The 26,041-nt window shown below is 37.0% G+C and overlaps 1 protein-coding gene across 3 annotated transcripts; it reads left to right on the forward strand.

Moving 5' to 3' along the window:
• The first annotated feature begins 533 nt into the window (after positions 1 to 533).
• Positions 534 to 25,985, forward strand: LOC148673261 (ankyrin repeat domain-containing protein 31-like). Of its 3 annotated transcripts, XM_088629666.1 has the most exons (13): positions 534 to 1,994; positions 2,339 to 5,096; positions 7,146 to 7,334; positions 7,893 to 8,035; positions 10,827 to 10,884; positions 13,062 to 13,224; positions 17,403 to 17,506; positions 18,096 to 18,204; positions 18,305 to 18,401; positions 19,764 to 20,688; positions 21,925 to 22,065; positions 23,344 to 23,464; positions 25,517 to 25,985. In XM_088629666.1, exons 6-13 carry the CDS (start codon positions 13,119 to 13,121, stop codon positions 25,654 to 25,656), a joined length of 1,743 nt encoding a protein of 580 aa, XP_088485792.1. In that variant the 5' UTR covers positions 534 to 1,994; positions 2,339 to 5,096; positions 7,146 to 7,334; positions 7,893 to 8,035; positions 10,827 to 10,884; positions 13,062 to 13,118; the 3' UTR covers positions 25,657 to 25,985. The 3 variants fall into 3 exon arrangements, with proteins under 3 accessions (XP_088485792.1, XP_088485790.1, XP_088485791.1); XM_088629664.1 differs by lacking the exon at positions 10,827 to 10,884; XM_088629665.1 differs by lacking the exon at positions 10,827 to 10,884 and having other exon boundaries at positions 18,096 to 18,183.
• The last annotated feature ends 56 nt before the right edge of the window (positions 25,986 to 26,041 follow it).

Raw genomic sequence — 26,041 nt, forward strand, 5'->3', positions numbered from 1 at the left:
GAAGTTTCCATGGCCTAGTTTTATTTATGATTGCATGTTGTACAGAGGGAAACTTGCTATGGTTTAAGCTAAAGAAGTCATTCGTGTGAATCTCAAAACCTATAAATCAGATAGAATATGAGTTAAATCCCAAATTCAAGGTAGTATGGTGAATAAACAATATGAAAATCAAAGCAGTAAGTTAAAATATTTCATTTTTTATTGGCCAGTTGGTAGTTTAAGATATTCTGTTGAGAGGCATTTTTCACAATACAAATGTTTCATGTACAGAATATATTTCTTTCTTTTGCTTTCTTACTTTAATTTGGAATATTTTGGGGCTGCTTTCCTTGGTTTTCTGATTGTAAGCAGTGTCCATGGACAAACTCCTTTAAATCAGAGCCCCCTTTTTGATTAAACAGTTCCTGAAAAGCACTATACTGTATGTGTGGTTCTATAGAACTGTTTGTGTTTAACTGTTTTTAAGTACTTTGATTTGTCATATTTACTTTTAATGATTAGTGCTTTTTGTACTTTTGTCATTGTTGTTTTCTTCCAAAGCTATTTTAAAAGCTTCTTACATGTTTCCCTTGACCCTTATTAATCTTATTAATGTTTAAATATTAGCTGAAATTTAAAAGGATTTTTTTTCTGAATGAAGATGCCAGTGACTGCATCTCCATGGCCCTTTAGCTTCCTCTCTTTTATAAAACGTTTTTTTTTCTGTGTTTAAAAGTGCCAGTAGCTTTCACCTCATTACGATTTGAAAGATGAATCTGAAGTTTGGTTTCTTGCTCCCTTGACTTCCAGAGAGCCTTCTGTCTGTCTGAAGTCTTTACCATATTTATTTGTGTTTTCTTTGTGATAATCTGTGTTCATCCCACCTTCCAAAGACATGTTGGCCAGGTTAGGCATCTCTATTTCATCGCCATGTGTACATGTACCCTGTATTCCAGGATGCAGTCCCACCTTGTGCCATTAAGCTTCTAGCATTTTGCTTCCAAGTTTCCATTACTTTTACCAGAAAGAATGGTTCTTATATCAGATACTTTTCTTGTTTAACACTCATCACGGTTCACCTTTGAAAGCTCACATGTTTTTCGTCTGTTTTTCTTTTGCAGGCTAGGTTCAATAACATAGGTTTGTGGGTTGTCATACAGTTGAAACCAGTTGTTTTTTTGCTCATGACCATATTGTATAAATTTCATCGGAATGTTGTTCATTTAGAACACTGTTCCTCATTCACCAGATCTCAGTAGTTGGTTTAATATGAAGTCACAATAAAAAAAAAAACTAATAAGAGAGAAGGGGTTTAATTCAGTTAGAATGGGAAGCTTGTGTTGTAAGTCAGAACACCCTGAATTACTTGGAAACAGTTGCGTGTTCCTTACAGGTTATGACTCATCTCTCAAAGTACTAACAAAAGCAGGAAATAAGTTTCTCAACCACATGATACACATCTGGTTAATGGTGTTTGGGGCATTATGCATTTTAATCTTCATTTTTTTATTGTACTTAAATCCTTCAAGAGCAGTGGTACCCCAAAATGTGTTTTTTGTGTTGTTTCTGGTTTGGATTTTTCATACCTCATCATATCTATCATACCTTTGATTAGCCATTTTTGCCAAAAATATAGTATTAATGATTTGCCTGGATGTTTTATCTAGGAATGCCAATCTTACAAATGTATGCTTGTTATAAAGCCAAGGAGGTAAACCAGATGTTTACAGTAGACACAGAAAATGTATGGCCAGTGATTCAACAGTCATCTTTTAATTTTGTTTACCTGTTCTACAAATAATATGGAATTTTCCTCACTCCTCTAGGGATATTTTGACGGAGGTCTAATTTTCACACTTTTGTCTGCAACAGGACACACAGCACTGCACGAAGCATGCAGGCAAGGCTGCACAGAGGTGATCGAAGAACTGCTGAGAGTAGGAGCAGATGTGGATGTAAGAGGGCAGAATGGAGAGCTGCCCCTTCACTCTGCTGTATCTGGGTCTCACTATGAGGTTTTTTGTTTTCTTATTACCTGCCTTAAAACTCTATGCTGAAGTTTCACAGTACTGTAAATCAGAAGAGCAACATCAATCTGTCTTAATAGTTTAGGCCAAGTAGAAATATTGTAGAAAGACTGGGGGGTGGCTTCCTTTAATCTGCTAAAAGGAGGCCTGTGTTCTGAGGGATATGCATCTACTGTATCTCGATGTTGTAGTACTACACTGATTTCTCTTTCTTTAAATACCTAGGAGTAAGGAGCACTCCTAGGTATTTCTTTTGATGCACGTACTTGTTTAACCACTGATCTTTTTTCTTTGTATTTTAAGTTTTCAAACACCTGTTTTTATTCTTCTAGGCTGTAAGACTACTTCTTCAGTTTGGTGCTAACCCATATGAAAAAGACATGTTTGGTGAAAGTTCCCTTGACAAAGCTACAGATGGCAGAATCAGAGAAATGCTTCTGTTATATTATGCAGAAGGGACTTCACAGGTAGAAAGTAAAAAGCAAGATTTGGTTGCATCAAGTTTCGCCAGCATGCTGGGATCTAAAGACTCAATGAATCCAAGAAGGCAGAAGAAAAGCACAGGAGAAAGGAATAAGAATGAAAATGAAAACGCTTCATGTAAATTGCTAAATGAAACAACTGAAACAGGAAAATCAGAGACTGGAATACTGGGGCACTTACAATGTGCAGCACTAATGCAGACTGCAGCACAAGGTAGTGGAGAGGAGCTGGATAAATGGATGAAAACATCAAATCTAAGCCAAAATACAGCTTTTACCTCAGAGGACAGTAACACAAATGAACCAAGTAACTCTTCCACACAGGAATTACCAATGGCACTAAATTCATATAACTTTGAGTCCTTCACACAAGAAGTAACTTTTGAAGCTGCAGATTTTGGAAAGCAAAATAAAATATTTAAAAAAGCAGAAGATCCCTTTATAGGAGTGTATGAAGAATGCAGAGCTGAAGATAGTGTTACACAAATCCCAGAACCACAGAGGGAATTAAATCTTGCATTCAGCAGGGAATATCACTATGATGAATTGCAAAAGAAAAGTACTGTTGCTCTGACTCCAGAAGTTGATGGATACCAGGAATCAATACAAAACAGTTGCCCATGTGCTCCTTCAAACAGTACAGGCAGCTATGAAAAGAAGGATGATGTACATGTAAATGATTGTTCTTCTTTCATTCCCAAGACTGATGGTCAATTTTCTGCACAAACCTGCAACAGAAATGAAAATAGTGCTGCCGTGCTTCCAGATGTTGAGGCTACAGCCAAATATCCTAAAACAAACAACAATTTAAGCTGTGACACTGGTGTTGAAATTGTGAGATCAAACGAAGCTGGTTGTACTCAGTACGAACCAGGAAGTGGCGTTGAAGACGATTGTGGTGAATGTAGTATGTCATTGCTTGCACCTCGAATCACTCTTATCAAGAAGCTGGCGGTTAAACGGAGCCTTTCTGATCTGAAGGATAGGACTGACAGAATGCAGATTTTCCTCTCAAGAGATAAGGAGTCAACGACAGTTGAATCTCAAAGTAATAGTAGAACAATCTCATTGCTTTTGGAAGACAAAATCAGTTCTGATACTGGTTTTCCGAGTTTGCATCCCTGCATAAGTAGTGATTTCAGTAATAAGCGTGTCTTGAGCAAACCTGATATGGTGTCAAACTTTATAGGGAAGAGCAACAAAACTCTTTCTTTTTCCTCTGAATCCCTGCAGATGTGCTCTCGTTATAAAGATTTTGAGACTAGTAACGGCATGACAAATATTGAGGAAGATGGACCAAAAGAGAAAAATAGCAATGATGTAACTGTACTCAAGACTGTTAGCAAGGAACTCGTCGAGGATGATAACACAATTCTAACAACAATAACAGAAGCGACATCTTCAAGTGAAGTATTGGATGTAGAAAACAAGCAGAGTCGGAAACAAGAGAAGAATTTTCACGGTCATACCACTTGCACTTACTTCGAAGACTTTCAGGCAGCCTCCGAGATCTCATACTGTGATTCTCAACCAACTCTTAGTCTGTACAATGCAAATAGCAGGAGAATAGAGCAGATAAATGAAGAAGACAGGGATTCGGCTGCATATACTTTTTTGAGTACTGATTCAATGGCACTACAGAATTCAGGAACAAACGTATCTAACAATAAAGACCTAGGGGAAGGGATAGAAATGAAAATTAAAGAACTGCCAAAACTCTATGAAGTCGGTGAAGAAAAGTCTTGCATTATGAATATCAAAACCTCTGATGTTGGCAGCTCAGAATCTTGTAGTCTAAAATGTAGTGAAACTGGAAAGGTGGTAATGAAAGAAGACTCCAGTAATGATGGGGTTAAATATAGGGCTTTGTCACAATGTGCTGAAGAATCTATTCACCACAAAAGCAGCAATAATTATCCCATAACCTCAAAAAGCTCTGTAGTCACAGTGCTAACTTCGATGTCATTAGGAAATAATGTCCTAGAAAAAAACAATGACATTCCTCTGCAAGATCCAACCAGGTCTGAAATACATAATGAAAACAGTTCATGTGATTCAGATATCACATTGATTTCAGAATTTAGCTGTGCAGATGTGGAGAATTATGATGCAAATGAAAAAATAGAAAAGACCAAAAATGACACATGTGCCGCTTTCCATCGTGTGACGAGTCCATTCTCTTGTGATGCTGTTAGCACAGAAACAGTTATTGCTCAGCAAGGCAGGGGAGAAAAAGGGAATAATCCGCTTAACAGTAAAGACAACGGGTCACCCTTGACCACAATTAAAAGTTCCTCTGACAGCTCTGCTGCTTCAGAATATAGTAATGGGATTTCAAATGAAACACGTAATCTGAAGCAGAATGATGAAGGTACTTCTGAAAACACTGACCGTACAGTGCATCTCTCCAATATTAACAACCAAGGCAGCTGTACAGTACAATCTGACTGCACGTACGTAAATGGGAAAGAATCTGAAAACCAGACTCAGCAAATTAAAGATGGACCAAGAAAACCACATTCCATAAATTCTAACCAACCCTGTGAATTTCATCCTGCCCCAGTCTTGCAAGAGAATGTGGTAAAGGAAGACAGTGCTTCCTGTTCAGGTAATCACATCGGACTCACAGTGCATACCCACTTTAAATTTTTGTTTCATTCACAGCAACTCATCCAGTGAATGTTTTGATTTGTGTGAGTGGTTTTCTTTTTCAGCCATAAAATGTTCCTTGAAGAGGAATTTGTCCAGTACTACAATAAGTTAAAAGCTCATGCTGTGGATTAAGTTGGGAAATTTGAGTTTAGTAGGTATTATGTTAGAACAAACATACAGTGCCTTGCAAAAGTTTTCGGCCCCCTTGAACTTTTCAACCTTTTGCCACATTTCAGGCTTCAAACATAAAGATATAAATTTTTTATTTTATGTGAAGAATCACCAACAAGTGGGACACAATTGTGAAGTGGAACGAAATCTATTGGATTTTTGAAACTTTTTTAACTAATAAAAAAATGAAAAGTGGGGCGTGCAAAATTATTCGGCCCCTTTACTTTCAGTGCAGCAAACTCACTCCAGAAGTTCAGCGAGGATCTCTGAATGATCCAATGTTGTCCTAAATGACTGATGGTGATAAATAGAATCCACCTGTGTGTGTAATCAAGTCTCTGTATAAATGCACCTGCTCTGTGATAGTCTCAAGGTTCTGTTGAAAGCGCAGAGAGCATCATGAAGACCAAGGAACACACCAGGCAGGTCCGTAATACTGTTGTGGAGAAGTTTAAAGCCGGATTTGGATACAAAAAGATTTCCCAAGCTTCAAACATCCCAAGGAGCACTGTGCAAGCGATCATCTTGAAATGGAAGGAGTATCAGACCACTGCAAATCTACCAAGACCTGGCCGTCCCTCTAAACTTTCAGCTCAGACAAGGAGAAGACTGATCAGAGATGCAGCCAAGAGGCCCATGATCACTCTGGATGAACTGCAGAGAACTACAGCTGAGGTGGGAGAGTCTGTCCATAGGACAACAATCAGTCTTACACTGCACAAATCTGGCCTTTATGGAAGAGTGGCAAGAAGAAAGCCATTTCTCAAAGATATCCATAAAAAGTCTCGTCTAAAGTTTGCCACAAGCCACCTGGGAGACACCCCAAACATGTGGAAGAAGGTGCTCTGGTCAGATGAAACCAAAATCGAACTTTTTGGCCACAATGCAAAACGATATGTTTGGCGTAAAAGCAACACAGCTCATCACCCTCAACACACCATCCCCACTGTCAAACATGGTGGTGGCAGCATCATGGTTTGGGCCTGCTTTTCTTCAGCAGGGACAGGGAAGATGGTTAAAATTGAGGGGAAGATGGATGCAGCCAAATACAGGACCATTCTGGATGAAAACCTGTTGGAGTCTGCAAAAGACCTGAAACTGGGACGGAGATTTATCTTCCAACAAGACAATGATCCCAAACATACAGCAAAATCTACAAAGGAATGGTTCACAAATAAACGTATCCAGGTGTTTGAATGGCCAAGTCAAAGTCCAGACCTGAATCCAATCGAGAATCTGTGGAAAGAGCTGAAAACTGCTGTTCACAAACGCTCTCCATCCAACCTCACTGAGCTCGAGCTGTTTTGCAAGGAAGAATGGGCAAGAATTTCAGTCTCTCGGTGTGCAAAACTGATAGAGACATACCCCAAGCGACTTGCAGCTGTAATCGCAGCAAAAGGTGGCTCTACAAAGTATTAACGCAAGGGGGCCGAATAATTTTGCACGCCCCACTTTTCATTTTTTTATTAGTTAAAAAAGTTTCAAAAATCCAATAGATTTCGTTCCACTTCACAATTGTGTCCCACTTGTTGGTGATTCTTCACATAAAATAAAAAAATTATATCTTTATGTTTGAAGCCTGAAATGTGGCAAAAGGTTGAAAAGTTCAAGGGGGCCGAATACTTTCGCAAGGCACTGTACATAAACCATATAAAATAAAATAAAAATAGCATCTTTAAATATTCAATAGTGACTAGTTTAGTAATAGTGCATCCACTGCTTCATCAGTCTGCCCTGTCTAGAGTAGCTCTGTTGTCATGCTTGACCTTAATATATTTTGCATAAGGTTGTGAAGGCAAAGAACTGGATTTTTGTGCATTTTCTCTTATTAAAGAACCAAGAACAAGTAAACAGTTGAGAGCTCCATTTCCTGTGCGGAGAGTAAATATTCCTATTCGAAATCTAAACAAGAGAAACTCTCAAGGAGAAACACGGCTACACTTGGCTGCCAAGAAGGGAGACCTGTGTCTTGTTCAGTCTCTGATACAGGCTGGCATAAAGGTCAACCAAGCAGATTATGCAGGTTAGTCTGGATGTTTATTTTCCTAGAGCACATTCAGAATTCAGCACATTCTGAACTAGAAACATTTCTATCTGGAAAAACCATAACATTAATAACTTTTGCATGATGTTAAGCAGGTACAGCTCTGTGTAATGAAACAACACTTTTTTAACATGTATATGAACATCACTGTATACATTCCTACATGTGTATATGAGCCTCACTGAAAGTACTGCCTTTATCCCCTCCATGGGACCCAAACAAATCTTAGTCTACCCAGACATTGGAAATGGGTTGATAAATTGTGTATTGTAAAGAAATAAAACTCTGTCTAGACCACATGAAATCAAAGTATGGTTGGAAAAGATTTTGGTTTCTGCACTTTTTTGTCCCCGATTAAATCTGTTAAAATGTACAATTTAGGAAATTAAGGGCCATTTTGACATATTTTATTAGTAGAACCTTAAAATACAAGGATAAATATCACCCGCAATGACAACCTTATTTTCTTAAGTAAGTGATAGAGGTTTTGAATCTCCCTGACTTTCCTGCATTAATCATTTTCTTTTTAAATATTAGGGTGGACAGCACTTCATGAAGCAAGTGACAGAGGACATAGAGATGTAATGAAGGAGCTGTTAGAAGCTGGAGCCGATGTTAACAGCAGAGGCCTGGAGGGAGTTACACCTATTCATGATGCAGTCAGCTCTGGTCATTACGAGGTACTCAACAGCCGCAGTGTTTACATGTAGGTCCTTGGATCACAGGAGTCGCTTACACATTTCTAACACCGGGTTTCATCGCACTACCTATCTGGGCCATCTAATACCTTCAGTTATTACTAGCTAATGTGTAAGTCCCCTGTGCTTTAAAAAAAGAGAGCAGGTTAGCAGTTGTGACATCATGACTGGTTGTCCTAACTTGTTTTAAACTTTCATCCAAACCGCTGTCTGTTCTCAGTTATAAATGCACTTCACCTTAGTTTCAATTTGTGTCCTCTGGCTTCGATTTCACTGTTTTTTTAAGCACTGAAAAAGCAAAGGATGATTTTTTTTTAATTACGAAGACTTTATGCCCGAGCCTGGTAAAATATATTTTATTTAAGACCATGTTCCACACTATATAGGAATAAAATATCAGTGGGAACACTGATGTGTGCAAAAAGTGCAAAAGGCCACTGTTAGTGATATTTTATGAACTGTTAAATGAAGTCATCTAATGTAAAACAAAACGTGAAATACCCTAATCCCCAAAGGACCATATGTACCTCACATTGAGCAAATTCTTCTCCTGATCTTTGGAAATCAGGGGCTATAAGACTTATTGGATTGTGGCTCTACAAAACCAGGGATGGACACACCCGATTTAACCGATGAGCCCCGTTCTATCACAATTTGTTTTTTGTCTATTTGTTTTTCACTTTACAAATGCAAAGTCTTTTGTTTGGTGTGAAATGTAAGCATGATCTAGTTTCCATATTGAAGATTACTTTGGCTGTGTTGATAGTGATATTTATGCAACTATTCATCTGTGTATGAAAACATGTCTTTTTCTTGATTGTTCATTTATTTGTTTTTGGGCTTGTGGTGGTGGCTTAAGGTGGGAAATTACAGGTTTGTACTGCGCATTTGCTTGGGTGAAGGATGCAGGCAAATGGTGGACTTTGGGGTGTTAGTATAAGGACTTAGATGAGTGTTGTTTAATATTGACAGGCTTTGGTTTAGAAAGGAGCACAGAGACAGTGTAGGAAGATGGCATGATACTGGGTAATGGCAGTATAATATCCATCCATTTTCTGGCTGCTTGATCCAATACAGGGTCACAGGGAGGGGAGTGTCTGTTCCGACAAGCAATGGGCACAAGGCGGGATACACCCTGGCCAGGATGCCAGTCCATCTCAGGGCACACACAAACACAGACACGCACTCACTCACACCAGTGACGGTTTTCCTAGAAGCCAATTAACCTACCAGTATGTTTTGGGACTGTGGGAGGAAATCAGAGCACCCAGATTAAACCCACTCAAACACCTGGAGAACTTACGAAATCCACACAGAGAGCACCCCAGGAGCTGAACCCAGAGCCCCTGGACTGCGAGACAGCAATGGGTACCAATGCGCCACTGTGCTGCCCAGCAGTAGAACATGCTAACACTGTATTTGAATTTGGACAGTTGGCTCTCGCGGGTCACTGTTTTCAAGTCTCTTTTTGAGAGCTGTGGTTTTCAGTGTATTTACATTGTTTTATTTTTTTACATTGTATTAATGTACAATTTAATGTATTAAATACATTATTTAATACATTGTTTTATCTTTTTGTAATAACATAACCTATATAAAGGCCTCCCCTGGTTTCACCCACTGGCTGCTCTGAAGCCCTGTACCTTCAGCTCCTGGTGTCCCAGTGGCAGATAGAGAAAACGCTCATGTCTCCTCCTGTCTGGCCTACACCCACTGCCCTGCCCCATGGGTAAACATGACAAAACTGAGCTTTTATTTCTTAAGACTTGAGCTTTTGTTAGTTACTTTTGTAAACAACTTGTTGTAATGCAGTAATATGTCAGTTTAACCGAAAGTTAAGGTTCTTATCAGTTGTGAATGATTAATACATCAGTTGTGACATTAGTTGAACAAAACATGATTTTAGTTGAATGTGAAGCACGAAATTGAATTGATTTTCTTACCATTTAGATGATATTCCAATTCTTAAGTAAATTGGGAGAATTATACTCATTTATTTTTAATGCGTCTTTGAATATAACTAAGACATTGAAATTGATTTAGTGTTATCGATGAATCAAATAAGCTTTGTGTTTTCATTTTAATTTTGAATTATTTTAAACTTGAATGATTCTGTATTTTGACCAAGTATGATACAGAGTACCTAGAAACAATGAGGTGAATGAATTGTTTGGGACAATGTTAAATTGGATGCAGACTAAGGTACCATAAATGTCATTCATAGATTTTGCAAATATGATTAAGACAAATAACATTTAGAGTCATGTTTCTTTCCCTGACTGATTGCATGCCAAAATCTAATTCAGTGCACGGTTTATCGGTTACAAAGAAAATGTGTTCGCAGTTTCAAATGGGCCCCATCAGATAATAATCCAATTTCATACATGTTAAAGTGTTAAGGCATATATTTCGTGATTTGGGCAAACTGCTGAGAATCTCAAGTGGGCTCTAATAGCAATGCAGGATGAACCCTTTAACTTGGACATTTTGAAATTGAATCCAAGATGGGATATTCTTTTACACACTAACCCTTTTTTCTCTGTATTATAAGCATTTGATTGACATTGTAAATGCAGAACTTATATTTCGAACCAAAAAGTGTTTGGAGATCATATATGTGATTTATTAGACAATTGGAGAATAAATCAGATCCTCTTATGTACAGCCAGAAGTTGACAAGCACTTAAAGTAAATTCCATTAGGAGGCCATCTGATGGATTGTGTGGCTACTCCTTCTGGTACATGTCAAGATGTATGTGTTTTATATTTGTAGAAAGGGGTCATGATATACTGTAGGCCAGAGGGTGCCCTGCCCTTTATCCAAAATTCAGGTAAATCCTACTCTTTGTGCTTTTGTTTTACAAAAGGAATACCTACCCTTTTTGAGTTTATTATTGAATAAATCTTTCAATCTTTGAAAAAGAGCCTGATAAAGATTTTAGCCTCACAAGCCACCACTACATCTGCAAGCAAGCAGGCATTATGAAGAGTAAGGTTGCTCTGCTATGGAAATCTTGCCCAGTTCAACAACGTGTGCTGAAATAAAGTGTGCATTTAAAAGTGTTTAAAGCTTCTTAAAAAGATTTGTTCAACCTCATTCATCACCAGTAACATAGGTAATTAATTTTGCAATTAATAGTACTTTTTCATACACAAGATGGTGCAGTGGTTAGTATTTCTGTCTCACAGAGCTGGGGCCCTGGGTATAATTCCAAACCTGGAGTGCTACTGTATCTGTGTGTAAGTTGTATGTTCTCCTTGTGTTTGTGTGGGTTTTCTCCGGATGCTCTGGTTTCCTCCCACAGTCCATAAACATACTGGTAGGTTAATTGGCTTCTGGGAATATTGCCCCTGTTGTGAGTGTGTGTCTATGTGTCTGTCTACGGTGTGATGGACTGACGTCCCATCCAGAGTGTATCCCACCTGCCCGTTGCTTGCTGGGATAGACTTCAGCTTCTCCATGACCCTGAAATGGAAGAAGCAGTTAGAAAATGGGTGGATGCAATTTTTAAAAGACTTTTCTGTAAAAAGGAAAATAGGGAATTGTAGTCCTATCATTTGTTATGATTACACAAAAGGTAACAGAGTAAATTTCTAGTTCTATATTTAATAACTAAAGTTCTGTGCAAGGTATAATATTTTATATAAACTGTTTGAGTATGTAGTTTTTATCTGTTGTCTTTGCTATTTAAGATGATTTTATACATGTTGTTATACATATATAGTATATTCAGCTTATGCCTTTGGGCTCTTATCTAGATAACTACTGTAGCATATATCCTCTCTAAAACTTTCCCCAAGTTTGATTACTGACTATCTGTTGTTACTAGCTATTGTTTCAATAAACAATTTTGAAGATTAGGCTGCCACCAATATCAATGTTGCGTTTAAAGAAAAATATAGTATTATCTTCTATATCATTATGTCCAGTTCGATCATGTCAGTAAAGTGTATAATCGCACCCCTTTTTAGGTCATAGAAGGACCTGGGTTTCAAAACAGAATTAAGTAGCACTGTAACACTTTGCAGTATGAACTATTATTCACCACTGTAATAAAATAAATCTTTATTGTTGCTGGATTATTATTTTCAGTCTAAAATTTGAGGTTGAAATGAGATTAAATGTCTAAACTTTAGGAACACAAGATTAGAAATCAAAAAATAATTATAATGATTAGAAATTACTACATATTAAATATATAACATTTATATATTAAATATTAAATTAAATAGAAATTAATCATTAGAACACATTAGAAAAACTTACACATCATTTCAGATATATTTTTCCATGAAATAATACCCACAAACATTGATCATTTACAGTAGTTGGGTAAAAACCTTTAAATTCGTTTTTAAAACGTTGGTATTTTATATGGTCGGGTGTCTGATTCTCTCAGGATTTAATTAAGTAGGCCCAGTATCCTGTTTTACAGACTGGATCCTATTTTATTCATGGCCCAGATGAGCTAAGATGGCACTTGAAAGATGTTGCAGTGAAAGTGAATGGCAGACATCTAAGACTATTGTCTTGTGTACAGTTAGGCTATATACTGTAATAGTGTTAAGCATTGGTATCTCTTTTGAATTGCTGTAGTGAATGTTACAATGACATACAAAATACAGTATGACTATGAGGTGCACCTCTGAATTGTGAATTCAGGTAAGACTGAGATCTATGAGGTGAACAATAGTGCTGAGGACTTCATGTGATCTTTTCCTGCATGTGCACTTTTTTTTTAACCTGTATAATATTTTAAACTTAACTCATAACTTTATACCTGGATGCTTACTGAAACACAGAACTTTTTGATCACATCTATGTTTCGGAATTCACAGCCTTCAGTGATTAAGGCGGAAATGTTTGCATGGCTGTTTTACTTTGTCTTTGGTAATAACTATAATTATGAACTGTTCTCCTTCCCTTTAATGTGTAAGGCCTGCTGCCCTAGAAGTTGCATACTTTGAGGATTTTTTGTCTTTTTTTTAATCCATCTTTCTTCTTCAGGCAGTCAAGCTTCTTTTACAATATGGTGCTAACCCTCATAACAAAAATGTTTTTGGAATGAGTGCCTTGGACTCCGTTTCTGACGGAAGTATGAAAGAACTACTTTTAACTTCTTATCAATCTTCTGTAGCCTCTGATAAGAAGTCTCCTCAATCAGTAACAGGTATTTTGATTTTTTAATTTGTAATCACTTAATATTTAACTCAATATTATTGCAGTATTTTAAAATCATACTTCTCAATGATCACATTTTAAATCAGAATTTATTTCTACTATAAACATGCTTTAAACACATTTCAGCATATATCATAGACTGTGTATATTGAATACTGCTGAAAGATTAGGAAACAACAATTCATTTTGTAGACAGCTCATTAAGATATGGTTTTAAAAATGTATTCCAGTATAAATATTTTAATTTAATAAATATTATTATGTTCAAATAGAAATACATTTAGGAAGCTATTGCCGTCACACATAATGTACATTTTAGAAAAATATAACTTCTACTTTCTGAATAAATATGTACAGTGATTTAAAACCATGAAATAAACGTCAGGAGCATTTATAAACTTCAGAAATTAAACATCGAAATAAGACATTTAGATGTATAGTATATTTACAAGTATCATGGTTCCAAAGTCAGATATACTGTATCAGAAGACAAACATGGTAAATCCTTGAGAATGAAACTAAAAAAGCTAATGGTATCCATAAATGGTGCTTGGTGCACTTTTAGATTTCATCAAGTAATTGTAGCAAAGAATGGAAACAAAGTTACTGAAGAAAATGACACAACCTTAGAAACAATATCCGAAGGTTGCAAGTTTGAGGGATACAAGGAAAAGCATTCAAGCCTTCCAAAATGTATTGAATGAAACATGGCTACCAGACCCACCATTGCAGTTTGCCCTTGAATAAAAAGAGTTGAACTACACTATAGAGCTCCTGCAGTGAAACCATTTCAAAGCTCTTGGAATCAAGTAAAGCATTTTGAATTTGCATCGGATGGGGAGAATCATTGGGTCAGCATGCCAAGATGTTCCTTTTTGACAAGGCTCCCTCTTTTGCCTCCCCCATAATTCGAAATTTCAACCCACCATTCTACCAAATACTCTGTTGCCTCTCAGGCAAAAAAGGCAACTAGGAAGAAGGAGATGGCAACCCCTCATCACATTTTGAATTGGGAGGAGCTGGTGTGAAAGGTTGAGTGAGTTCTCACTTCCCACAGTGGCACTATTCACTGCATAGTAACTCAAAAGCTGGTCTAGGCCTGTTTCTAGGCCCGATCAATGAAGCAATGCATGATCTCAGAGAGGTCTTACATCAGTAGACTAAAAAATGATAGTGACTATGTTCAGACGGTAGACAAATGTCAAACTAACCTTGAGGACAAATCACGTTCATTCTGCTGTCTTGCCTGAGGAGCTGGAGGTTAGTAATTCTTTCTAGAATAAAAGATGCTTCTTCATTGGATCCCAGGTCTGTCCTTCTCCCTGTTGAAATTGACAGATCTCAGCACTTCAGTGGGCACTCTCCCAAGTAATCTGATAAACCCCACACGCTGAACCTCAAACTGCTCTCCTATGCTGAGAGACGGGCCATTTTAAGAGATGCCCAGAAATCCCAGCTGCTGGAAGTCACCTCCACTTCTATGTGGAGTAATCTCAGACATCAGCAGTCATACGCAAAGCTTTCTCCAAGCTCAGGTCCAGGATCCATGAAGAACATGTTAATTTACTCATTCACCCAAAAACATTAAGAGTCCCATATGGAGGTTGAAGAACTGTTTGGCTGCCACACAAGAGGATCCTGCTTCTGTTAAGTTCCTCTTCTGATTTTGTATTGTGATTAAGATTGGTTATGCAACAGAGAGGCTTTTTTGCTGGCTTGTTTTTATACTGCTGTCCTTTGTCTTCTGCTAATGTGTAATGCTTTGCTTTAGATTTGCCATAAAATTCCCGTCTGTTTTGTGAGTTGGGAGAAATGGAGGAGAGAGTTTTTTTTATTTTTGAAAACAGGTCTAGCGGATAAAAAATGCTTTTATTTCAGTTTCTGCCCCAGTGATTTCTGACACAGGTTTCTTTACTTCACTGACCTCTCTGAACATAGCGTAATTATTGGCACTGATATAAATACTTTATTTAATCCAGCTCTTGTAGACTTTGTGTGCAGCAGGGCTCCTCCGAGAGTACTTAATTGTGCCTCGGTCTCGTCAATGCTTGGCAGGTCTAACCCATCTGCCACATAAATTGTTCTCTAGAACTGATTTTAATTTTCACATCAAAATCCCTTCCTTTTACATGTACATTTTAATAATAGTTCTTTCAGATCAAGAGTATCTAGTACTTTCTGATATTCAGAATAAAGCCGCAAGACAGTGATTCAGAATTACTCAGTTGAAGAATTAATCCTTCTGACTCACTCTCTATACTTGACCAATTGCTTTCTTTTAACTGTGACTCAGTGAGCATTCCTTGCTTTTTATTGTTTGCAATAAAAGGTTTCTTCAAAAATACTACCATATTATTTGCTTGTTTACTTCCATGTGAAAATAAAAAAAAACACAATCTAAATGTACATTCCTTCAATACACACTTGAGATCTGTCTCTGAAACAGTATAATTATGTATTACTGGAAAAGAACTCAGCCTGTTGACCCATAGAGTTCCTTGTACATAGGTATATTGTGGAATTAATGTTTTCATGATCAAAGCTTGAGCCATCTTTTGTCTTTGAGTTTGCACAGTAATGAAGGCTTAACAAGTATTTGCTCTATTAAGGCCTTGATAGCTAATCAGCTCTTAACAAATAACAATTCAGCTTTAATCAATATTAAATTCAGCTGCCATGTCTCTAGGAGAGTGAATCAGGGTGCCCTGGAGACCATAACTAAAACAGATCCCTCTGATTTTTCGTGCATTTTGTGATCAGCTGGGACCTTTGGAATTGAGGTCAATACCTCAGTTATTTCATTACTGCAGAAGAATGAGAAGGACACCTCTTTATGTACTATGTACTGTACTTTATGTACCCCTATCCCTAATAAATGTAGATGCTGACATTTTTTTCCTGTTAGCATTATAATACCCTACAATACATCTCAATTTATGTTGACGGTATCCTAATTCTTTTTGAAGATATTGCTTGATCATTTACTTTCCTAACCTGTCTTTTAATGATTTAAGCATGTTTTCAAGATGGAGTATAAAAATGACTAGCTGGTTGCCTGATGCCTTTAAATACTAAACAGGCAAATATAATCTTGCCTGTACATTTACCTGATGTTGATGTTGTCTCTATTTTGGGGGAAGGTTTCTTGATCTCTGTGTACTATTTTGGAGGAAAATTTACCTTCTCCAGTATTTCTTTTGCTGAACAATGATTTAACACTAGAATTATGTGTGTGGCAGAAACAGATTTTGTTGGCTGGCTTTACTACTGCTAAGAGGTTGGTTGTCCTGCCCTGAGTAGTCCCTTTTTCATTCTTTATATAGATAACATAATTATCTCCATTATTCCAGTTCATGGCTCAAAGAACCTGGATAGGGATTATTGCTTAGAGGTAAAAACAGGGGTTGTTACCAGCAAGAAAAGGTTTGGGGGATGGTGGAATTGAAAACATGGTGTATTCTTTTTATGTTTTTTTTTATTTATTCCCAAACAAATTACCAAAGAAGTCTGGAAGAAAAAGATTTGTGCATCCATAAGCATGATGGAGCATATTAGACTGGAATAAAGTTCCCTTGTCAGATCTGAGATTTTCAGATGTGCTGTAATGGAAGAAAAGAAATTTAACAAATGAAGAGAACCGCATTAATAAATGGAAATTCAGTATTTCGCTCAATGAATAATTACAAGCAAATGTTGTTGTACTGTGTGGGTAATGGTTGATGTGTTAAAGTTTGAGCCAAAGCAAGTTGGCATAATTGTACACAATTACCTGTTTACAGATTGAAATTGGAGATCTTAATCTATTCAAACCACACTAGGATAGGAACCCCCCAAAAAAGTAGTAAGAGAAGGCCTGAAAACATGGATGAATTTTGAAATGTTAAGACCTTTAGGACAGTGTTGTAAAATACAAGTAACCCATTAAAATATGTGTCCAGCAAAGAAATTGAAGGAATTAAGAAAGTTCTAATTCGACCAATGTTGTTTGTTCTTCATTATCCTTTATATATAGCTTTTTAAAATAAGATACTAAAAACTACAATTCTGTGTGTCCAAACCTTTGAGTATTATCAATAAATGTTTTATGTATATGGTGTGTATATATATTTGTGGGCTGAACAGGTACTCCGGTTTTGACTGAATCTTTTGCTTTTTTATTTGAGAAAGAGCCCAAAGAGAGAAGAAAGCCCAATGTCAAATGTTTCTGTTGTGAAACTGAAGAAAAATCCAGTGCTGTTCTGTGTAAAAAGAATGGGAAGAACCCCAGTAATGTAGGTACTAAATGTGCGCTTGTATGAACAGTAGATTAAATACTGTAGTTAAAAAAAAAGTAGTTTAAGATTCATAGTTGTGAAGTTTACTGTAAAGTTCGCAGCTGAATCTTTTCACAGTATGGTGAGTATAGCTTTTAAAGACGATGATTTCTCCTGCATAAACTTCAAACTAAGTGATGTACAGTGTAGTGAACATCAAAATCACTTTTAAAGAAAAGTAAATCAGTTGAATACAGAATGTCAGGTAGATTGATAATGGTCAGCAACTTTTCAAGTTATAAATACTCATTCAGCCATCCTAGCTGCTGTGTTACAGTTTTCCTATTGTGCTTTGAAGAATGGATGTAACTACAGTATTTATTGTAGTCAGCAAACAAATAAATGATGGATCTGAAAGCTAATATTGTGTCTGTACACTGTGGGATTTTTCCTTACTGTTTTGTAATTGTCTTTAACATTATTTCATCAGTAGAATTCTAAAGGCTCTCCTTATTGGGAGGCATCTTGACAGATTTAGCATACAGGCACATCTGTAAGTTTATGTATGAATATCAACACTTAATGTTTTTTTTTTTTACTTTCACAGGCTAAATCCATTACTGCACTCCTGGATGACTTGGAAAAAAAGCTAAATGAAATATCATACAGGGAACTAAAGCAAGTAGATGATGCAGGTGAAGGGTTTAACACTTTAGGTACACTTGTCTTTAATAAATGCATTTCCAATATAAGGCAGATACCTAGTCTATAGTCTTGAAATAAACAGTAGGTAACCTTTTAATTTTCTTTCTGCAGCTAAATTTGAGAAAGCATTTTCACACATTCAGGCAACGCTTAATGAAGTTCTTATCAAACAAAAAGCAGAAAAGGATGATCTTGCCAAAAAGCACAGGTAAAGTAATATTCATGATCTAAATATGGATGCATTCAGGGGAATCCTATTGGATTTGGTTGGCCAGCAATTGATAGATTGAGTCTTTTCCTGCTCTGCTTTATGAAGTTCTCTACTGTGGTGGAGAAAATGCTTTTTAAAATATAATATAAAGAACATTTTTGATGTATTCACTCTGTGGTATTTTCATGTGAATCTCAGACTAAATTGGGTTCCTTTTAGATCAAATTAAATGTCATTCTCATTTAGAAACCAAATATATTTTTTAATACTAAAAATATTAATAAAACACAAATATATCTATCCCTTGTCCCTCAGTGTAGTACTATGCCCTTCCTGTTATTCCTGTTAATCTGCCATACCAATTGCACTGTACTGCTGCCAGTCTTTACATATTCATGTTTTGTGTATGTTCAGTGAAAAAACATAATCCAAATGAATGTGACGAAGATAAAACTATCTAATGTATGGTTCTTCTAGTTTGATGAAAAACTTTTAGATTTGAGAGTGTCACTTGAAGTACTGTAGGAGAGCATTTGATAAACATTTTACCCGAATGCCATATTTGCCATACATCAAGCATTTTTTAATATTGTGGTTTGCTGCTCAAAGCCATGCAGAACTCTCCCATTCTCACACTGGAAGGGCTCATAACACATTATCAGAGTTCACACAGAGTTATACCCTACGTCAGAGGAGCTGCACCATTTCCTTTCAGCCACACCATTAACTGTTTTATATTGTGTCTTGTGACTGTCTTCCTTTTTTGACTACGAATACTCACTTGCACAAGAATGCATTCAGCCTTTCTGTGAAAACTGGATGTAAAATAAAAAAGGGCAGTGCTCAAATGCACTGTACATTAATTTGACATTTACTTCATTTAATGCCACTTTTATCTTGTTCCTGGGGAGAAAACCATGCTCGTTAAATTATTTAAATAAAAAATTGGGGTAAGAGTTTATAAGAATTCAGAATTGATATTGTATTTAATTTGGTGGGGCACTGGTAAACAGACATGTGTCCTGAAAGCTTTAATGTAATTTGAAACAGTTACAAATCTATCCAAACAATCCACCCTGGCAAGCAACGTGCATAAGATAGAAAACGCCCAGGGCAGGACGCCAATCCATCACTGGGCACACACATACCATAGTCATTTTTTACCAGAAACTGGTTAACCTACCAGTATGTACCAGTATGCCAGTAAGCAGCAATGCTAATCACTGCAATACCATGCTGCCCTAATTGCACAATTTAAAGCAATTACAAATTTAACACAATCTAAAATTATTTTGTAGAGTGTGTGTACTGTAAACAATACACCAAGAGTTGTGTATTTTCAAATTTGTATTTTTGCAGAGTAACATCAGATTCTTCCAGGCAAAGGATTTTAAAAGACCAACTAACTTCCCTGGCCTCCAGACAGAAAAGGCTTCTGGAAATCCTACAGAAACATCAGGGCCTTAAACAGAGTATGGAAACTGAAAAAAACAGCCTTTTGACACAGCAGGACACGCAGCAGAGGAAGAAAAGCAGCTCATGGACAGAAATAAACTTCTGCACAAACACAACAGAACAGCAAGAGATTGTATCTCTGGGTGGAGACTCAGAGGAAACTCCCTCTACAAACTCCCCACCCTGTCGGGATGTGCACACCAAACATGACCTCAATTATCCACCTCCTGGTGCCTCAGAAACCAAACCAGCTGGTACAACTGCTCCAACACATATTCTCTTTCTTTGTGACGGTGCCACTGGAAATGCTAATAAGACATCCATCTTGCCGGGCATGGCATCAGCCCATGGTCACCCTCGGACTTCTGGAGGATCTGTCGTTTTTTTAATGCAGTCTCAGAACTGTGTCCCCACCCAGGATTCTCTGACGTTACCATCAAAACATGATAAGGAGAGGGCACAAGGCACCAGACCAAAAAACATAGGTCCTTGGAATTCCCAGATGGCTTTACAAGTGTCTCCTGATTTGCCACCGACCAATTCGTCTACTTTAAAGGTCAAGAAAGGCACAGGAGCTCAAGGGGGCGTGACTAAGATATATTCAAGCAAAGGCAATGATTCAGTGAAGCTTCCATTAACCCAAAGTCAGCAAACCACCACTCCATCTTTTACTAGGGTCACTCAGACGAGTGTTTCAAAGCCAGAAGTTAAGAATGTACGGCTTCAACAAGAAGGCACTAAAGACTGTAATGAAAGGAGCCAGTTTATTAGACTCATCCAATGTGGAGTCATTAAGCCTGGAGAAGATGTGTTACAGGTTAAACTTAAGGTACTGTAATTACTGTCTTGAAGTTCCAACGTGGATGTGCTTTTTCATTTTTCATGTTCTATAAACAGTCATGAGATATATAATATAAACAAAGGTCTCTGATGGGTGAATTATTACACAGTTAATTTATAAGAAGGGAGTTGTCTATTTTAAACCACCATTTTAATCTCTTGTTGATTTTTTAGTAATGTGTCACAAAATTATTCTTATTTCATTTTGTTTCATTTTAGGATCTTAACTTCATAACGTGTGACTATTAACAAGAAATGCATTAGTCATGATGTTAATGGTTTGGGGAACAATGTTCTTCTTGTTACAAAAGTGTAATAAGGAAGAATGAAAGAATGTTCCTGTCTAGCAGCAACATTGAAGCCACACCTGCCCCCTGTCCTGTTTAAGCCACCATCCCAACCTGTCTAATCAGACTAACAAAAGTTAGAAGAAACTCCTCACCCCAAGAAGTGGTGCTGAACTCTGTTTCTCTTTTTATAAATTATCCTGGGTATGTCATATTTGTTAATGGAAAAGTATCCTGTAAACAGGGGCTTTACTTTGACTGGATTAAAATTATTTTGAACTTAATTTGATTAAAATGTTGTACATACCAAATTTTGACAGATTTAGACATTTTATATAACGTACTTTTATAGAATTGAAATGTTTTTAGAGACATACAGTGATTGTCGTTTTATTTATACACACCACAATATTTATTACTCTGTACCTTAAAACCAGTACATTGTATGAATGCCTTTAGATAACGTGCATCCACTTTTAAAAACCTTACACCTTACAGTTGCAACAGTTACACTGTTGGGATTATTTATAAAATAAATAAATGTATGCTTTATATCTTAAAATGTTAAAAAGAAAAGTTTCTGTGTAAGACATTACAATACAAAGAGGCTTCAAAGTGGTTCAGCTAGGAAACATTCTAAAGCACAGTGGTTTAGGCTCAGCTCTTGTGGCATTGCTGGTTAGAATCTGGACTTTATGACCATTATTCATCCAACGTACTTGTAAGCACACAACTGACAGAACACTCTGCCTTTGCCATCCTTAACAGTTCACAGTTTTAATGTCATTTTCATTTGTATCTTCTGATGTACAATAAACATTTTTGTTGTGTACATTTTGATATTAGTGCATTGGATTAAGTTTTAAAGTAAATATTTCATAGTTCACATTAAATAACGAATGGATCTGAAAAAAACTGTAATTGTCTTTGTGTTTAAGGGTTCATGTTATAAGGCTTCCCTGAAACATGATGCCAGCATTAAAGATGGGAAGGGACGCATATTTCACAATCCAACACAGTGGATTGGAGCAATTCTGGGGAGCGGTACTCCTGTCAACTCGTCGTTTGCATGGAATATGGTAAACCGAAGACATTGCACATTTTAGGAGTCTTCTAATTATGCAGAGTAATGAAGAAATAGTACTGTAACAGATTCACAATAGTGTCAAATGACACAGCTACCTTCACTTTCACTGTCTACTGGGCCTGTCTGCACAAACCTGTTATTAACTTATCTACATTTCCTGTTTAACACAGAGCTACATTTAAATCCCGCAAGTTAAAGTATTTTGGAGTTTTGGATTAAACAGAGCTTAATATTGTAGTGCAAGGTTATTTTTTAAACTTGAACACACCTGTCTGAGAGAACCAACTTACAGTAAATGTCTTTAACTGTTTCAACGGGAGACCAGGAATAAATTAACTGAGAATAGTGAAGAAGGTTGAACTTATTTTGGATCTACAGAGATTCTGGCAGGAATGCTTTGAGACCCCTCAGAGGGGGTTGCACCCTGTGATTACTGGCGAAACTGGCAGTTCCACTTCCAGTTTCCCTCAGATCCCCTCCAGAACCAACAGGGGCTTCTTGGTCCAGCTTCTAGAGTGTGTCCCTGCCACATTTCCCGTGGAAAAACAGAAACCACTTCAGTATTATTTTCACTCTTTTCTGTGTATCCCCATCACTGCATTCTAAATAATAAAAGATTGAGAGGTCATAGAATTCTGTCTCATGTTAGAAGAAACCACAAGGGCTCAGAATTGGTTTAAAAGCAGGCAAATAAAAAAAATAATAACCAGAAACATACATAATATATAATTGTGGTTGCAGGCTTTGGGAATAATGCTTTTAAATAATGTTTTAATTGGATAATTGGCTTGGCTGCTGAAACTTTAATAAGCAAATTGAGCAACAATGAGGCCAGAAGCATCACAGGAAGTCACTCCCATATGAAACCACTCTCACAACAAACCAGCTCTTCTGCGTTTGACACCTTTTGCAAGATGTGAATAAGCGTGCAGTGTACGTGCCCTGTTATCTTAAAATGTTTAGGACATTAAATACAATAAATGTGACTCTTGAATAAAAGCTACTCAAGATAAGTATCACAAGTGTTCATTCAAATTAACACAGTATCTGAAAATGTCAATAAAAAGCTGTGTTACCACAGCCTTTATAATGTGTTTTACATTATGTAGTATCACCAAAAACTCACTGTGTATTCGTGGTATTCACTGTTTTCTTATACTGAAAAAGTGAAGCATTTATGTTTGTATTTGTAAGTACTGTAGTGCATATTATACTTCAAATTATGCAACAGTGTTCTGTAATGATTTTAATTTTTTATTTATTTTTACAGGTAACATACAAGGCAAACACATTAGCAAGTTATTTGAATAAACTTGATCCAACAGAAAAGGGCTCTGGGGTATCACACCCTAATTTCATTCCCCCTCCGTCCCCTAATGGGGCCTCCAGAGGTCAGTATTTAATGTTCTGTATGCTAAGAGTTGATCTAATAGTTTACAGGGTCAGTTGCTGTATAACTTTACAAGACCTTCCCTGGAAAATGCCAAAAGGAATTGGAAGGAAAATTAAAGTAACTTGCACACATTTTATGCAGAAGCAGTCAGCAGCCTTTTACTTTCGCGGACTCTCCAACCAGTGACCTCTAGTAATCTATAGGGATTGGGCTGGACAGCTACACTTTGCCCACAAAACTGAACACTCTTGCAAAAGTCTTTCATGGCACCATGCCCATGAACTCTCCCCATCCATTATAAAAGTTGAGCCTGACGCATTTCTGTTGGTTTTCCACAGTCGTACCATTTGCTCCCCAAGGTTTCCAGTAAACTATGCTTTATGACGCATGATCTTGGTTTAGCTGATTTCACTACACTTTACCACAGTAGGCCTTTACAAGGGATGTTAATGGATATGATAGACAATTGCTTTTTAAGAAAATGGTACTGTGTACTCTCTATGGAAAAACAAGAAGAAACATTACCATTTATTTTTATTTGGAAGTGTAATATTTTGTAATAAATGCTGCTTAAAGGCTAGGAGGAAGCAGATTATGTCGAGAACATAAAAAGCTATAATAATAATGTTTCTTTATTAGCCCTATACAATTTCTTGCATTAGGAATTCATCTTTTCACATACCCCAGCTTTTCTCCATGGAGACACAGACACACAGACAGGGAGACAAGCCTGGGGTCAGAGCGCAGGGTCTGCCATTGTACGGTGCCCCTGGAGCAGTTGGGGTTAAGGGCCTTGCTCAGGGGCCCAACGGAGTAGGATTCCTCTGCCGGCCGCGGGATTTGAACTGGCAACCTTCCAGTCACAGGCGCAGATCCGTAGCCACAGAGCCACCTCTCCGCCCCAGCGGAGCTAACAAGAGCAAGTAGTCATGTGGCCCGTCTAGCTCATTTGCTTGCTAGTAACCAGTTGATCCAGGAATCCCATCTTCCTGTGTCCTGAAATAATCCAAAATATCACCTTTGTTGCATAGCCCAACGATGCTTTGTCTAAAAGATGGTCTCATGTTTTCAGTTTTAAACACATCTGTCTGTGGTTTTCACTTTTCTCTTCTGATTCACGTTTCACTCTTCATTCTGATGATGACCAGTGGGTAGACTTGGTCATTTCCTTTAAAGCTTTTTAATACTTACAGTCAATCAGGTTTTCTTGTCATCTTATATGTTTGAGACTAAGAAGACTAACTTCTTGTTGCTTATCGGTGTAGGAAATTCCTTTAAGCCTGGGAAAGTATCTGGCTTAATTCCAGAGTAATTATAATTGTTATTGTGCTTGTAATGTTGTGACTAAAATTGTACATAGTACGGTAAAGGAGGTCTTATTAGTGCATTGTACAAGTGTTACATAATATCCATTGATTTTAATATTGATTTAAATTCTGCACATTTAACTATACATCTAAACTTTTTTAATCTTATTTACCCACATTAGAAGGGAGAAAATTTGTCCACATAAACACCTATGATCTCAGTTTGGATTGTTGCATTTGTGTGTGGGTGGAGAGGGGAATAGTTATGTACGTTTGTCTATATAACCTTTCCAGTTAAACAACGAGTTCTTCTTTACCTGTTCATCCTGTTGAGCGGGGGTGGTCTATTCAACCTGCAGGACACTTTGCCCTTAAATAATAATAATAATAATCTCCTGATTCTGAATTATATGTTCTGTTGTAACCTGCTGCATTATAGCATAGAACCACATTTCAAAATGGATGTCTTTATTTGCACACTGTATTCTTAGTTTCCACTAAGGCACTGAGATTATTTTTGCTCATTTCCTGATGAAAGGAAGGAAATACTTAGGCTGCTTCTTCGAAATGGACATGGTTTTGTTGAAAGTGAGCATCTCTGAAAGTGCCGATGCATCGTTGGTATTTTAGTAATTTAAATACTTGTCTGCCTGGAAGTGGTGAATGAATACTTTGTTTTGCAGTATGAGAGGAAGTAAAAATTGTTAGGTTATTTAAAGTAAAACTTGTTTCCCTTACCACAGAAACAACATTGCAGGCCAAAATCAACAGTATCATGGAACTCAACAGGATACTTTTAATAAGTAATGATGAATTCATGCCATGCCGCATTATGGACCATCACTGGAATATTGTTTCAGAATCTGATGACTGGGCATCCTAAAATCTTGTCTTGGGACGCCTAGTTGGCAGCTTGTTTAAGTTTTTCAGTTTAGAACAGTGTCAGGGCTTTGTTCACATCAACATGTTTTACATTACTGTAGTTTCAAGTATGAATCAACATGAGATGCATTTGATATCGTATTTCATTGAATATTGTTTCAATTAACTATAACGTCTAAAAAAGCCAAAATGTTTTTTGTATTTAATTTTTCCATATGCTGGCAGTTTTTGGATGTACTTTGTTAGATAATATTGTGTAATTTCGTGTTGTGTTCTCGTTTACTTTCAAAATATTTTAAATAAACCTACTTTTACTTATTGTGAATAAAATGGTCATGCAGTGTTTTTCATTCTTAATTCATAAAAAGCTTAACTCAAAAGTGTAG

Source organism: Lepisosteus platostomus, chromosome 4, assembly GCF_059453375.1.
Source record: "Lepisosteus platostomus isolate fLepPlt1 chromosome 4, fLepPlt1.hap1, whole genome shotgun sequence".
Classification (NCBI taxonomy): Eukaryota; Metazoa; Chordata; class Actinopteri; order Semionotiformes; family Lepisosteidae; genus Lepisosteus; species Lepisosteus platostomus.